The sequence below is a fragment of the Mustela lutreola genome, chromosome 14 (genome assembly GCF_030435805.1).
Source record: "Mustela lutreola isolate mMusLut2 chromosome 14, mMusLut2.pri, whole genome shotgun sequence".
Taxonomy (NCBI): Eukaryota; Metazoa; Chordata; class Mammalia; order Carnivora; family Mustelidae; genus Mustela; species Mustela lutreola.
In genome coordinates this window covers 13,466,665-13,481,109 of record NC_081303.1, presented here as the reverse complement: position 1 = coordinate 13,481,109, position 14,445 = coordinate 13,466,665, and the positions used below count along the sequence as shown (strand labels likewise).

At 52.7% G+C, this 14,445-nt stretch overlaps 1 protein-coding gene across 1 annotated transcript; it reads right to left on the bottom strand.

The window, feature by feature from the left end:
* Positions 1 to 2,351: 2,351 nt before the first annotated feature.
* LOC131814937 (Golgi-associated RAB2 interactor protein 4-like) lies at positions 2,352 to 4,349 on the bottom strand. Its single transcript, XM_059146414.1, is given in 2 exon segments — positions 2,352 to 2,582; positions 2,585 to 4,349. Coding segments are annotated over 2 exon segments (1,554 nt in total). The 5' UTR covers positions 3,974 to 4,349; the 3' UTR covers positions 2,352 to 2,417.
* Positions 4,350 to 14,445: the final 10,096 nt, after the last annotated feature.

Below are 14,445 nucleotides of genomic sequence, written 5' to 3'. Positions count from 1 at the left end.
AGTGGGTGATACGTGGGAGGTGTTGCCTCACCCCTCTCTGAACCATCGCCTCCACCTTGAGCAAGTCCTTTCAATGCTCTGACCTCCCCTTTGCTGATCTGCCAAACGGAGACCTGGGACAATCAGATGAACTTTAAATCATTAATGAGCTCTAAGGGGCTCAGTGCTGTTCAACAGCCAAGTGCTATGCAGATGTCTTTATTCCACACTCGCATTTACCTGCACTTGCCTGTGTGGAAATCAGAGGGTCAAAGGAATGGGAAGTGCTCTTTTTGTAACTTCGCTGCCTTGAGTCCAGGGAAAAGCTGCTTACGAGTCAACTATTAATTCTCTCTCCCCATAGCAACGAGTCTTCTCTGAAGCTCTGGGTTAATGATTCTTCTTCTTCTTCTTCTTCTTTTGTTTTCTCCTAAAGATTTTATTTATTTATTTGACAGAGGGAGAGAGGTCACAAGTAGGCAGAGAGGCAGGCGGAGAGAGAGGAGGAAGCAGGCTCCCTGCCTAGCAGAGAGCCCGATGCGGGTCTCGATCCCAGGACCCTGGGATCATGACGTGAGTTGAAGGCAGAGGCTTTAACCCACTGAGCCACCCAGGCACCCCTGGGTTAATGATTCTGAGGTTGTTTTCCTCGCGGGGCCAAACCGTATCTAATCTTTGGCATGTTGTATTCTTTAAGAATAACTGGACTCGCTCCAATAATTCTCCATTCTGGGGTTGTGAACCTTGCTCGGCCCGAGGAAACGGTGACTGTGTGGGGGTCCCTGGCTCCGTTCCTTCCTCCTCCGTGCCCCCACCCCATGGCCACGGCCACCTTCCCTTCACAAAGAGGAGAGACTCCTCTCCTCCCCCACTGAAGGGCCAAGCACGGATGCTGGGACCTAACAGATTATCTCCCTCACGTGAAGTTTAAGGATTTGTTTTCTGAACTCTGAAGGGGAGACTTGGTAAGGGCAAACCCCTTTAAATTGTTTCTCCGTGCCCAAGGTTAGTTAGTGGCGGTGGGAGAAACGGATTGTAGGGAGATTCCCGACTGGTCCCTGGAACCCCAGGCTGTTTATGGCTGCAGTGCAGGTCACACAGAGGCTGGGGATGGAAGTCTGGGCGCCAGACACCGCTCACGGGTGGTCTGGGCACTCTTGAGAGAAGACCAGCTGACGGCCGGGAACTCACCGAAATTCAAAAGCCAGCTCGCAGAGGCCCACTACCAAGAGTCCCCCAGCTCGATCCCTCCCTCCCCTCAATCTAGCACATTTGGTGCAGAGTTTGGGAACACAGTGGTGGAAATGCTTTGCATAAAGGAGTGGGTCACTGTTCTGCAAAGGCTCCACTGTGCCGTAGGAACAAGTTCACTTTTCAGTGCTCCTATGTGTAAAACAGAGATTACATGTACCGTCGGTAATTTATGCCAAGAACCCAGAACCCAATTTAAAGAGACCAGACCTTCCAGACAGAAGACAAACACTTTTGTGCGTACATAAGAGTGAAAACGTAAGGGAAGGTGTTGGTATGTCTGGAGCAGAAATTTCATCATAACCGCCCCGGCATTTCGCGGACCATTCAGACGGCAGAGATCTGATGGCCCAACAGAACATTTCCAACAGCACTGAAAGCCCGGTCTTCGCCTCATGATCTTGTCTTGCCTTTTCACACTGTCCTGAATTTTGCGTGTACTGTTCCCTTGTGTTTTGTCCCACATGTACTTTTAAAATGTTTTACCACATGTACTTTCGATTTTTGTTCTGGAACTATTCTGCAGGTGGAATAGGGGACAGCCACAGAATCGGTGTTTATGCTAGGCCGGGGTATGCAGCTGTACACTATCTCTGTCACATCCCACTCTATTGTCAGTGGTGCTGATAGTAATTTGGGCTGCTTGCAGTGTTTTGCTACTTTTTGCTATAAACGTTCTCAGTGCCTTAGCAAGTTCTTTCCTTGGTATATACCCTGGGTATAGACAGGTTCTCAGTCTAGCTGAGAATATTGCCAGCACAGGCTGCTGCTCCCCTCTGCTGGCAGATGCTGGCAGATCCCCAAAGATGAGGAGCCCCCCCCCCCCATTCTTTCTTTGTCCCTGTTCTTTGTCTATGGACCTTCAGGGGTTAGGAACATTCATTAAACTAGAGAAATGGGGGAGGTGGAGCTTTCTGGGCCATAGTATACTTTCAACTGTGGCCCGGAGAAACAAGCCAGACAGGCCTTGAGGCAGGATGCTTTGGCTCTGAGCATGGGTGTGAGGTGGGGGCGGTCCTCGACTGGACCCTTGGGTCTTAGGTGGCAGCCCCCCTGTGAGGTCACCACTGGGCTGCAGGACCTAGAAATTCAAACACAATGCAGCATGCCATTTTTTAAAATTTTTTTTATTTTATTTTTGTTTAATGTCTCCTGGGAGAGGTCCCCCAGCGGCCCAATATCTGGGCCTAGGAAGTTCCATCCCCCCATGACCTCAGATGTCCGGCTCCCTGCGCTCTCCAAGCCCTGGCTGCTCGCCGCCGCCTGGGCGATGGCCTCCACACCACACCGCTCGTGTCCGCAGTCTTCTCCCCCATGGGCACGTCTCTGCGGTGTGGGGAGGCCGCGCGCCTCAGGCAGTGAGGCTGACTCTCAGGTTCCTCAGGAACCTGCGGATCCTGCCCAGCATCTTGGTGCCTGAGCCCGAGCTGCCGCCGGAGACGCTCCGCCCCGACTTGTGGGAGGTCCCGGAGTCCTTGGCGCTGGGGGCGTGGCTGATGCCTTCGTCGGGGGCGCGCCTGCCGCGCGCCGGGCTGCTGCGGCCCTTGTCCTCCTTGTGCTCCCGCGCGGCTCTGTGGCTGCCTAAGGAGCGGCTGGAGTCCGCCGGGGCGATCTTGTGCCCCCGGGCCTTGCGGCGGCTGTCGGCGGCCCTGCGGTGGCGGGAAGTGCGGGGGGCTCGCTCCTCCTCCCGGCGCTTGCGGGGCGGCCTTCCCGCCGGCTCCCCACTGCCCGCCGAGCTCGGCGCGTCCCAGAGGAGCTGGCCTTCCGACGCGTCCCGAGCGGCTTCTCCCGCAGGCTTGCCGGCAGCTCCGGGCCCGGCGAACGCCAGGCATCTGCCGGCCTCCCCCGCTGCGAACTCTGCTGCTGTCCCTGCCGCCGCCACTGCCGCGGCTGCCGCGGCCTCCCCGGCGGCCGCCGCCTCGGACGTGGCCCCTGCTGCCGACTCCCTGGAGAGCCCCGGGCAGTTGGGGGCAGCGAAGGTGGGCAGGCTGTTGGTTTTTGGGGGGGCCTGGATGGTCTGTTCCCCGCCAGCAAAAGCTGCAGAGGTGGCCCCGGCCACCTCAGAGCCCTCGGGGAGGCTCCGGACACTGACCTGGTCCTGATCGATTATTTGGACATCTGCGCCTGCTGCGTTCCTGCCGTCGTCGTCCTCCAGCAGAGGCATGTCCAGCATGTCCTCTGCTCGAGCGGCGTCGGTTCTGCTGTGAGTGGGCACCGGCGGCGGCCTCAGTACCTGGATAATGCTCTCCCAGTAGGGGAAGAGGTCTTCCTGTGCATCCAGTGGGGGGCTCAGCCGCAGGTAGCAGGAGCGGCCGGTGGCGAATTTGAGGCGAAGCATTTGTTTTTCCCGGTCGTGAACAGAAAGCCTCACAAACTTCAAGGGAAGGAGCCTGGTGAGCTCCAGGGTGGTGGAAGCCTTGCGGCCTTTTCCCTTGGTGGCGTGGCCCTGGTCGGAGTACTGTTCACAGCCGGTGGCCGGGCGGGCCAGCAGCAGGACATCTGGGAGCGGGAGGCTGGGGCTGGTGGATGCAATGCCCACGGTCATCATTCGGATTCGGTTGTGCACGTCGACGACTTCCCCTCTTTTGGTGACCTGCACAAAGTCGCTTTCGAGCATGGGTGCGTACTTAAACAGGTCATATTCGCCCTTACGCAGTTGTCGCTGGAGTTTCCCCATGGCGGTGTTGAACATGCCCACCCTGGAGGCGCTGTGGGCGGTGTGATAAGGCGTCAGAGACTCCATGTTTTTGAGTTGGTAGCACAATCGGGCTGGGCCGGCGAGGGGTGGGCGTTGGTCTGGGGGCCGGTCCCTGGAGCTCCTCCTCCTCCTCGACCTCTGTTGGGTTGGCAGAGCGTGCAGCCCCCCTCCTGCTGCACGCGGCTGGCTCTGTGGCAGGGGTCCCAAATCCACCCCGCGCCCCACAGGCCACAGGCCACAGGCCACAGGCCCCCGCTTTGTCTCAGAACCTCCCAGAGACAGGGGTCAGGGTGGGGGGGATCTGAGGGTGACCGAGGGGACGCTGGTGGGTGCTGGGATTTCAATCTAAAAAAAACGAGAAGAGCTTGCAGTTTGTAGTGTGAAGTACAAACTGAAGTCTTGGTGAGAGACTAAGCACTCTCTCAGCCTGCACCCCTGAGCGGCCCTATTTATACTCTGCTGCCCTCTGTGACCTGTCACGCTGTCTCATACCCCTTAGTGACACCCCCTCAGGGCAGGGCCATCATCCTCCCCCCAAATGTCCCATTGCCCCCACAGAGGACAGGCCCACCCTGCCAGGGACCCAGGCAGGTATCCAAATAAAAATGTCTTCAAATGGAACAATTTTGTGTGGGGAATTTTTTTTTTCCCCTCCTCCAAATTCGGAAGATTTAGCAACTGGACAAAATCCATAGGAATTACTATAAGATGATGGGTTGGCAGAGTGTGCAGCCCCCCTCCTGCGGCTCTCGGCTGGCTCTGTGGCAGGGGTCCCACATGGATGGAGGAGGCACCATCCATCTCTATGCCCTTGCAGGGTATATGGCATATGCTTGAGCCATTTGAGCTCTTGGTTTCGTTTTATCCAAGAACCCAGAATTGGCAGTCTTGACCCTTAACCTGTTCCTTCATAAGATTGCAGTAGACATGGCTGCTAGCAGCCATTAAGAGCCATTAATGATGACATTAAAAACGGCCTCCCTGTGGGGCGCATGGCTGGCTCAGTGGGTTAAAGCCTCTGCCTTCAGCTCAGGTCATGATTCCCAGAGTCCTGGGACCAGCCCCACATCGGGCTCTCTGCTCCAAAGGAAGCCTGCTTTCCCCTATCTCTCTGCCTGTCTCTCTGCCTACCTGTGATCTCTGTCTGACAAATAAATAAAATCATTAAAAAACAAAACAAAACAAAACAAAACAAAAAAGGCCTCCCCTAGGCACCAGGCCGTGTTCTCCGCATACGACCATGAGAATCCCATCAGGTTTGGTACGGTTCCCACTGCCCCGTTTTATGAAGAGAGTGAGGGGACATCATCAGCCTAACTTCACAGAACTAATGGTCGTAGAGGCCATGTTCACGGGCAGGTCTAGCGGATCCTAAAGCCTTGTTGGGAACCACCATAGTACTTCGCTCCACAAAGCTTGGGCCAGCCACAGGTTTTAAACCAGACTGATTGAAGACCTTTCTGCGGCACTGTCGGAAGTTGCATGACTCCCTGCGTGTGTATGTGTTCTGGAGAGAACCTAAGACGCCACTTCAGACAGCGGCTGGGCAGAATGTTACAGGGGGGCATCTTGGTTCCTCCCCTCGCTTATGCTTCCACAAGCAGCCCATCTGTGGAAACCTGGTTATTGTCTCCTAAGACCCCCACCCCCACCCAGGTTTTCGTCCCTTCTCCTCCAGTGAAATGAAGTGGGGGTCGCGGGGGGAGTGCTGAGATGTCATCTGCGATTCCAAGAGCTTGCCAAGCAGCCTCCCTGGGCAACAGGAGTGCTTTGGAAGCAGCAACACCTGTGGGGAGCAAGTACCCTTGACCTTCCTGCCTTACTGCCCCTCCCACACAGCTAGCCGCAGAGTATGTGATTTCCAAACTGTTGCTTGAAAGTTCCACAAGGATTTTCTGCTCCCAAGTCTCGTATCTCCCGGTTTGAGGTTTTGCCCGAAATCCGACATCTGGGATTCATTCCTTGAAAACCAAGGTCTTTCTGTTAAAACGCACACACGTGTTCATCCGCAGGTGAAAGGACAAATGAAAGGTGGTCTAGCCATACAGTGGGATGTTCTTCAGCTGTAAAAAGAAAATGAGGTACTGCTACGTGCTACAACAGGGATGAATCCTGAAAATAGGATGCTAAGTACGGGAAGCCAGAGGCAAAACGGCCACATACTGTGTGATTTCATTGAGACGAAATGTTCCAGAAGAGGCAACTCCATAGCTACATTAGAGCCTGACTGGAGGGAGGGGAGTGTAGGGAGCGACTGCTTAATGAACAGGACCGGGATTTCCTTTGTGGGGATGACAATTCTGGAACTAGATAGTGGGGTGGTCTCACAGCATTGTGAACGTACTGAGTTTCACTCTCTCTTCAACGGGTACGATGGTAAACTTGATGTTGTAGTTTCTCTCTCTCTTCCACAATGCACATATCCATTCCTGCTTGGAACCCTTTAGAAAGGTCAGTGGCGTGACTCAGCTTTCCATTTCCTCATCTATAAAATGGGGTAAGAGCTGCCGTGAGGATTCAACGAGATAATGCACGTGAAGTGTTGAGCGTATCGTGGAGCTCCATAAATCGTAGCTGTTGTAATCATTCGTCCTCCGCTGGCCCTTCAAGCGTCGGTGCAGCTTCCTTCCTGAGAGCAGTTTTTGAGAAGACAAACTGAGACGCTTCTGGGGTTAGAGCTACTATGAGAACACAGAAGGATGCTCAATGGGCAAAACTGGCTTCTTCTGAGTCCCGGCTTCAGGCAGATCCGTGAACACACAGAGAAACTGAGCACAACCAGAGTAGGGGATGCAGCGAGAGGAAAGGCTTAATATGGGTTTGGGTTTCAAGGGTTTGTTCCAAGCCCATGGGGAGAAAGTGGGATAAAGATGGAAAATAGCATTTTAGCTCTTGGCAGAAAGTGCAAGTTTTAATTCCAGAGTCCCCTGGGGCCAGAATCCTTTAGAACGCTCGATTCGGAAAGAGGTGTCAGGCCAGATGTCAGGGAGAGGCAAGGGGACAAGGGTGAGGTCAGGAGAGAGGCTGGACTCTTCCAGGCCCTGCAGTGTGACGTCACCACCCCAGCAGGAGGCGGCCGCATGGAAGGACACTGGCTAAGCCCGTGTCTGATTCTGGCGGAGGCCCCATCCAAATAATTCTCCCGGATCCTCCCAACCTTCCCTCTCCGTCGAATGTGAAACAAGATGAACCAAACAACTTGATGGTAAATACATAGTCATCTTTTTTTAGTCAAGGATCAAAACACAAACGTGGCCGCAGAAAATTAAACTGCTTTTAGTGCACTTGGTAAAAGGAGCTTTCAGTTCCAATAACCATATCCAGTGTTATTTTTTGGATCAATTTTTTTGGCCATGGCCACCACCCACTTCCTTCCCCTCCAATTCATTGTCGGTGGCAGCTGAGAAAAACGGTCTTGAGTTTTCGTAACAGCTGATTGATGGGTGGCACCTACACCTACAACCAGAGGGTAAATGTGAGAAATTCCACACACCACCCCCCCCCCCGACCCCATAGAGAAACTAGATTATCTCCTGAAAGTGGGGGTAAACAGGTGCTATCACCAAGTGGATCTTTAGAGATTGGGCAGTGTCCCTGATGTGCAAGCAAAGCAGCAAAATCAGGACACTGGTGTCGCAGGGGTTAGCTTGAACCGTGCAGGAGTTCAGAGGAGCAAGCTCCCATTCATGTGCACAGGAGTCTGAACCTGGAATGAAGCTACTCTCTCTCCGAAGAGAGATGTTAGCGGCAGAGCACCCCATTTCTATTTCTAGCCTGGTACGGATACCTTTGTGTGCAGGCAAAGAGCAAGGGCGCCTTGGTTGAACTGGTTGCCACTTGCTGGTCAAGTTTAGAGGGTTCTTGGATTTCAACATCAGAAAGGAGCCCTTGTGTCTGGGTCCAGTCAGTCGGTTGGAGGGGGTCTGGTTGCCCTAAGCCTGAGTTGGTCCATCCACAAGACCCCCTGTCCATCTCTGAAGGCTGGGTCCCGGGCCAGGGCTGGGACGGACCTCTCTGATTTTGCCCCTTGGCCAAGAGGCCGAAATGTCCTCGTGAAGTTGAGGGAGTGGACCAGAAACAGAAACAAATGGCTTTAGTTCCAGGAAGTCAGAAATGGAAGGAAAAGTTGTAGATCTGCTTTGAGACCCACTGTGGACTAGGCTTTTGCTGTGCTGGCCAGAACTCTGCAGCTGACCTTGGGAAAGCCCTTCTCCTCTCTAGGCCTCAACTTCCTCATATGTAAAGTACATCTGGGATTAGTCAAGATCCTTCTGGGTCTGACATGCTGTGTGGTTCTAGCTGTCCCAGTACTGTCTCTCTTTGCCGGGGGTCAATGAGCCTGAAGGCATGTGGCGAGGGATAGGGAGAAGGGGCCCGAGAGTCGTCCGGTGCGGGTTCTTGTGAGTTTAATTCACTGAAAGGGGGAGGACAAGAAAGGGGTAAGAAAATAAAGTAAAACGAAGGAAGAACCTAAGAGGGGAGTTGAGGAGGGGGAAGGTAGGAAACCTGGAGGTGGCACAATGACCTCAGGGCTCCTCAGGTACATCCTGGCCTGGCGGACATTGTTAGAAGGGGAGGTGAGGGAGTGGCAAGTCTTGTTTTCCAAAGAAGGCCACAATACCATCGCCGCCCCCACGTGCTTCTGCAATGTGGTCTTGTCATTGCCCTGTGAAGAAGGAAAAGTTCATTTTCTCTCCCCTAAAACCGGGGTTGTCCTTCTGACTCACTTGTAGCCAGTAGAATGTGGCAGCAGTTCCGTTGGGTGCCTTCAGAGGCTCAGGGAGAAGCAGCTTCCACTTGGCTATCTTGAGATATTTGCTCTGAGGGAAGCCAATCTGACTACCCGTGAGCACCATGAGGAAGGCCGCGTGTAGGCATTCCTGTGGAGAACCCCACCTTATCGCCATCTCCCTCAAGGCACCAGACTCGTGAGTGAAGATTGGACTCGCCAGCCCTGACTGCTGGTTCACTTCACTTGCTACCATGAGGAGCAGAAGAAACCGCTCCCAGTGGAGCCCTGCCCAAATTCTTGATGTAGAGCAATCTACGAGATATCATTTTTTAGGTCACAAAGTTTTGGGGGGGGGGGGCGTTTGTTATAAAGCAAAAGGATGGCAGGAGAGGCTTCTAAAAATACAAGCTTCCTTAAAACGGGAAACCCTTAAACATGTATGAACAAGACTTTTAAGAGCTCAGAGATGTGTGAGATTTCAAAACAATTGGGAGGCCAACTTCTCACGTTGCCTGTCCAGGACATTACCACAAAGTTACCATTTTCTATAGGTCACCGCACTATGTTTTTTTTTTTAAAAAGTGTGTTTTTATGGGACAAAAGGGACAAAAGGCACCCATCCCGGCAGATCGGTTAGAAGGAAAGAGGTGAGAAGCAGCACATGTTGGCGAGGATGGGAAACAGCAGAGCGCCCACGCATTCCTGGTGGGAGCGCAAAGTAATGGGACAGTCACTGTGGAATTAGCATCTGGGACTGAACATATGTGTGTATTCAGTTCCGTTTCTATATGTCTGACAGAAATGTATGTATAGTTTTACCCAAAGTTCTGCATATAAATGTTCATAGCAGCACTATTCTTATTAGCCCCAAAGTGGAAGTAACTCGAACACCCACCAAAGGCTGAAGGAATCAGTAAGTAGTCGAATATGAAATATATCTGTAATGAAATATAGCTGTGAGAAGGAATAGTTGCCACAAAAATCATGGACAAACCTCATGACTCTGCTGTTGAGGGAGAGAACCCGGAGTCAAAGAATACATACAACGTGATTCCATTTACCTAAAGTGGAAAAAGAAGCAAAATGAGTCTCCGATGTCAGAGGTTAGGGTAATGGTTCCCCCGGGTGGTAGAGAACCTGGGAGGGGCTTCTCGTATGATGTTCTATCTCCAGCTCAAATGTGAACAACAGGAGGAAGGGCATGCTCTCGAAGCAAAGGATAGTTCTTGAAATAACTCATTTAACTTTCTAAAAGGTTTTATGAAAAACTTTAATTAATTTTTAAAATTAAATGAAATGTAATAGACAGGAGGCTTTTAATTTCTCCTTCTTTAATCTCCTGTAAATTGCGTATGGCAAGGTGCTGGGGCCGTGACTATGTCCGTGGGAGAAAGAAACCGGGCCGACGTGGTCAGCAGCCACAGAAACTGGGGGAAAGAGGCCAGCCCTCCAAGGAAGGTGCTTCTCCGAGGCTCCTCGAGGCCAACTGTATTGTGCGCACGCAAGGGCATTTCTAGAAAGATCTTTCCCAAGCTTGTGCAGGTCACGGCACATGCAGGAAACGGCAACATTGGAATGGCGTACTGGCGTATCACATGGGGCTCCCGGCAGCCAAAGCCAACTGGCTGGGTCCTCCGGGTGCCCCCAAGCTGAGTGGTATCATTTCCTCAGCACACCTGTGGGAAAACACCCACTCACAGAGTGTGGGAAAACATGAACTTCCGTAACACATTGTAAGTTCTCTTGCTCTTCTGCTCCAGGAAATTCCAGCTCTATGTGCCCTTCATTTCTGGATTACAGGTCCCATTTGCAGTAACGAAGATCACGGGGCCCAGGGGTTTATGTAGCATTCCTGGTCTCTGCTTTATGCCGCGGTCTCATTTCCCCTTCCAGCCTCATTTCCCAACACACCCTCACCCCCTTCCCGCTACCCTCCCCCACCCTATCCCCTAAACACACGATATCCTGGGCGCGCTGTTCTTGTCTGTCATCTAGAAACATCGCCCAAGACCCCCAAGCTCCCAGGTCCTCCTCTTTCTCCATCATCTCTCTGCTCAGACCTTCCCTTCTCTACGATGCCTCTTTCTATACGCTACCCAAGGCCACCGCCGCACTTTGATTTGCGTTCCTGGTAGGTGTGTGTATACATGAATTATCTTGCCCATAGTAGGAGCTCTCAACAACTGTTTCTCGAATGACTTCTAGGCTGCAGAGAGACCGTGACACTAATTCCACCCTACCCCTGTTCTGGATGGTCACTCATTATCCCCTTGAGTCGGAACCCCCACGTTCCTAGGGTACCCGTCTTGTGGCCACTCCACACTCTGCCATTGCCCTGCCCTGGGAGCCATGCAGCCTGGTTGAGAGACATTACGCACCCATCCCCTCAACTCTGGGATTGACATTAGGCTAATGGTGATGTGACAAAGGGAGGGGGGGACTGCCCCTTAGCCTCAGTGCTGGCTCCCACCATTCAAGCAATAGCCCGTAGTACCGGGATGTGGCCACAAGGGGCTCTACTGGGCGACTCTTACCTGTACAGTGGAGGAGGGTTTGTGGGAATCCATCTTGCCCAGATGCACAAGGAACAGCTCAAGGAGCTGTCGCCTCCTGTCCAGTTCCCTTTGGCTGCCTTATCCTGATGCTTTACCCCCTTAGCCACCTAGAAGCTCTTTTGTATCTTAAGACATTCCTCCTTGCGGGGAAGGGCACTTCCCCTTTGGTCTGTTCTCCCTCCTCTAGAGGAGTGCTGAACCTATGCCATGAGCTCCCTGTCCCGCCAGGCAGGCTGTGGGATGGAAAATTGTCCTGTGCCATCTTTTCAACACCTCCTGACTCTGCCCCCTTCTGTTTCCCCAACGCCACCCAGGATTAGGTTTCTTCATCTCTGGCCAGGATTAATACAATCCTGGCTTCCTGGAGGATCGCTGGTCTCCAGACAGCCCCCTGGCCGCCAGCTGTGCACCCTGGCTTTCAACGGCTCCCCAAGGCCCAGACATTCACACAGCACCCCAGGTGCCCGAAGATCCAGCAGCCTGATTCTCCAGCCTCACGTCCCACTTCTCCCCTTGGGCTCCAACCAGCAGTACTGAAATGCCTGTAATTGCTCAACACAAGTGATATTTCGAGGTTTTGTACTTTGCCCACATTCTTTTCTGTGACCTGCGCCTCCCCATGCTGTGCCCTAGCTCCCCATACTTCCTCCGCCTGGCAGAGCCCTAGTCGCCCTTAAAGCTGCTGATTCCTCTGTGAACCCTTCCTCGACCTCAGACTCCTTCCCATGCCCAGGAACCCCTCCTCGGAATGGATCCTGTGCCCTGAATGCACGTCTCTCCTTGTATCTGCCACTTAGAGTTGGGATGACTCCTCAAGCCTGTCCTGTTTTCCCCATCGACGCCACAGCTCCCCGCGGGAGGCCGAGCTAGCACTCAGTGGGTGATACGTGGGAGGTGTTGCCTCACCCCTCTCTGAACCATCGCCTCCACCTTGAGCAAGTCCTTTCAATGCTCTGACCTCCCCTTTGCTGATCTGCCAAACGGAGACCTGGGACAATCAGATGAACTTTAAATCATTAATGAGCTCTAAGGGGCTCAGTGCTGTTCAACAGCCAAGTGCTATGCAGATGTCTTTATTCCACACTCGCATTTACCTGCACTTGCCTGTGTGGAAATCAGAGGGTCAAAGGAATGGGAAGTGCTCTTTTTGTAACTTCGCTGCCTTGAGTCCAGGGAAAAGCTGCTTACGAGTCAACTATTAATTCTCTCTCCCCATAGCAACGAGTCTTCTCTGAAGCTCTGGGTTAATGATTCTTCTTCTTCTTCTTCTTCTTTTGTTTTCTCCTAAAGATTTTATTTATTTATTTGACAGAGGGAGAGAGGTCACAAGTAGGCAGAGAGGCAGGCGGAGAGAGAGGAGGAAGCAGGCTCCCTGCCTAGCAGAGAGCCCGATGCGGGTCTCGATCCCAGGACCCTGGGATCATGACGTGAGTTGAAGGCAGAGGCTTTAACCCACTGAGCCACCCAGGCACCCCTGGGTTAATGATTCTGAGGTTGTTTTCCTCGCGGGGCCAAACCGTATCTAATCTTTGGCATGTTGTATTCTTTAAGAATAACTGGACTCGCTCCAATAATTCTCCATTCTGGGGTTGTGAACCTTGCTCGGCCCGAGGAAACGGTGACTGTGTGGGGGTCCCTGGCTCCGTTCCTTCCTCCTCCGTGCCCCCACCCCATGGCCACGGCCACCTTCCCTTCACAAAGAGGAGAGACTCCTCTCCTCCCCCACTGAAGGGCCAAGCACGGATGCTGGGACCTAACAGATTATCTCCCTCACGTGAAGTTTAAGGATTTGTTTTCTGAACTCTGAAGGGGAGACTTGGTAAGGGCAAACCCCTTTAAATTGTTTCTCCGTGCCCAAGGTTAGTTAGTGGCGGTGGGAGAAACGGATTGTAGGGAGATTCCCGACTGGTCCCTGGAACCCCAGGCTGTTTATGGCTGCAGTGCAGGTCACACAGAGGCTGGGGATGGAAGTCTGGGCGCCAGACACCGCTCACGGGTGGTCTGGGCACTCTTGAGAGAAGACCAGCTGACGGCCGGGAACTCACCGAAATTCAAAAGCCAGCTCGCAGAGGCCCACTACCAAGAGTCCCCCAGCTCGATCCCTCCCTCCCCTCAATCTAGCACATTTGGTGCAGAGTTTGGGAACACAGTGGTGGAAATGCTTTGCATAAAGGAGTGGGTCACTGTTCTGCAAAGGCTCCACTGTGCCGTAGGAACAAGTTCACTTTTCAGTGCTCCTATGTGTAAAACAGAGATTACATGTACCGTCGGTAATTTATGCCAAGAACCCAGAACCCAATTTAAAGAGACCAGACCTTCCAGACAGAAGACAAACACTTTTGTGCGTACATAAGAGTGAAAACGTAAGGGAAGGTGTTGGTATGTCTGGAGCAGAAATTTCATCATAACCGCCCCGGCATTTCGCGGACCATTCAGACGGCAGAGATCTGATGGCCCAACAGAACATTTCCAACAGCACTGAAAGCCCGGTCTTCGCCTCATGATCTTGTCTTGCCTTTTCACACTGTCCTGAATTTTGCGTGTACTGTTCCCTTGTGTTTTGTCCCACATGTACTTTTAAAATGTTTTACCACATGTACTTTCGATTTTTGTTCTGGAACTATTCTGCAGGTGGAATAGGGGACAGCCACAGAATCGGTGTTTATGCTAGGCCGGGGTATGCAGCTGTACACTATCTCTGTCACATCCCACTCTATTGTCAGTGGTGCTGATAGTAATTTGGGCTGCTTGCAGTGTTTTGCTACTTTTTGCTATAAACGTTCTCAGTGCCTTAGCAAGTTCTTTCCTTGGTATATACCCTGGGTATAGACAGGTTCTCAGTCTAGCTGAGAATATTGCCAGCACAGGCTGCTGCTCCCCTCTGCTGGCAGATGCTGGCAGATCCCCAAAGATGAGGAGCCCCCCCCCCCATTCTTTCTTTGTCCCTGTTCTTTGTCTATGGACCTTCAGGGGTTAGGAACATTCATTAAACTAGAGAAATGGGGGAGGTGGAGCTTTCTGGGCCATAGTATACTTTCAACTGTGGCCCGGAGAAACAAGCCAGACAGGCCTTGAGGCAGGATGCTTTGGCTCTGAGCATGGGTGTGAGGTGGGGGCGGTCCTCGACTGGACCCTTGGGTCTTAGGTGGCAGCCCCCCTGTGAGGTCACCACTGGGCTGCAGGACCTAGAAATTCAAACACAATGCAGCATGCCATTTTTTAAAATTTTT